Below are 1865 nucleotides of genomic sequence, written 5' to 3' on the forward strand. Positions count from 1 at the left end.
AACAAGTGATTGCAAGACCATGGCCTGTATCAGATGCACCTTAGTCTCCAGAGAGACACCATTGCTCTTCAGTACTTTGGAGAGGTTCCTAACAGCAGACTTTCCCATGGCAATATGCCTTTTAATTTCATGGCTACTGGTGTCAAGAGTGTTGACTGTGGAACCAAGCAAACTAAAGCTGTGAACAATCTCAATCTCTTCACCATCCATTCTGATGCTGCCAACTGGCCCAGTGATGGGAATCTTTGTCTTCTTGACATTGAGCCTCAATCCATATTGGAAGCTGCAGTACTTGACCCTCTGCAGCAAGTGCTTCAGGTCCTCTTCAGTTTCAGCAAGCAGGGTTGTGTCATCTGCATAACGCAGATTGTTCATAGATTTCCACCAATCTTGACCCCCACATTTCTCCTCATAGAGCCCAGCCTCCTGGATAATCTTTTCTGCATATAGGTTGAAAAGGTATGGAGATAGGCTGCATCCCTGGCGTACGCCCTTCCCAATGTTGAACCATGCAATGTTCCCATGCTCTGTTCTGACAACAGCCTCCTGGTCCAAGTATAGGTTTCGCATTAGAACGATCAAGTGTTCTGGGATTCCCATTCTTCTGAGCGTCAGCCATAGTTTGTTATGATCTACACAGTTAAATGCCTTTGCATAGTCAATGAAACACAGATAGACATTCCTCTGGTATTCCCTGCTTTCAACTGAGATCCATCTAACATCAGCTACAATATCCTTAGTACCACAACCACTTCTACGCCCAGCCTGGATTTCTGGCAGTAATTTTTATTTGATTAACAGTTAGCGTGGGCTGTTTGTTTTTTTTTTATTTAATTAACAGTCAGGTAAGGGATGTTTAGTCTTTTATTTAATTAACAATCAGTGTGGGCAGGGAGCCTCTTGTTTTAACCAATTAGGTCCATGGGTGGGCCTTTGTGATTAAATGTTGGTTGGACCTTCAGTCGTGGTGTGAAAATGGATTTGCTGTTAGTGTTAAAAACGAAATTGTCAGTTTGTTGTGTGGGGAGAAGATAATTTTGATTGGTACAGAACTTGTCTGACAGATTGCTGTACTGAGATAAATTGTTGCTGTGATACTGAAAATTATGCCACTGGTGTGTCAAAAGCCACAGGGTTACCTATGGTGGACAGCTTTTAGATAGACTAGGAAGCAAGATTGGCCATCTATTTCTTAAAGGCATTTGAAAACCCTATGAACAGTATGAAGAAGGTTTGATTAGGTGATTATGAACAGTGTAACATTTTCAACTATTTATCTTTTTCTAGAAATAAAATTTCACCTGTATATGACTTTTAGACCCACTCAAATGTAAGAATACACATTTCTAAATATTTGCATATGCAAACTTACTTTAAGCAATATTTAAATGCAAGAAATAATTCACGCAATAGGGGGAAGACGAAAGACAAATTTTAACAAGGAAACACTCGTGGTGATGATTAAAAAGCAAAATGTGATCTCACCGTTCTGAATACCCACTCTCTCGGGCAAACCTCTGAAATGCACCCATGGGATCTGAGCCAGTGCTTAAGATGAATATCAGCGGAGTATTGAAGGACATGTCTTGATACAGAGTGGCCAGGTCCACAGGTGGCGTTTCTATAAACCGTTTTCCAAGATTTTCTATCACAAAGTCAGTAAGAGCAAAAACAACCTGCAAATTAAAAAAGATAAACATTAAGACAAAACCATAGATGAAGATCATTTATAATTGTTTTCCAATTCTCACTCCTTCACTTCTTTTTTTATATATTTTTTTTATTGGGAAAAACATATTGGGGGTACAAGGAGGTGAGGGTTGGGGGCAGAAGGGTGAGGATGGGCCAGGATGCAGTTGCAGAGC

At 40.4% G+C, this 1865-nt stretch overlaps 1 protein-coding gene across 1 annotated transcript in view; it reads right to left on the reverse strand.

Annotated features, from left to right (window-relative positions):
• Positions 1–1865, reverse strand: part of DNAH6 (dynein, axonemal, heavy chain 6) — a 383600-nt gene that overhangs the window by 49008 nt on the left and 332727 nt on the right. The window contains exon 63 of the mRNA XM_006900399.1: positions 1486–1676. Coding sequence (XP_006900461.1) covers positions 1486–1676 — 191 coding nt within the window. The remainder of the gene's footprint in view (positions 1–1485; positions 1677–1865) is intronic.

The sequence above is a fragment of the Elephantulus edwardii genome, unplaced genomic scaffold, assembly GCF_000299155.1.
Source record: "Elephantulus edwardii isolate Elephantulus edwardi_28Jun2011 unplaced genomic scaffold, EleEdw1.0 scaffold00283, whole genome shotgun sequence".
In the NCBI taxonomy this organism is placed as follows: Eukaryota; Metazoa; Chordata; class Mammalia; order Macroscelidea; family Macroscelididae; genus Elephantulus; species Elephantulus edwardii.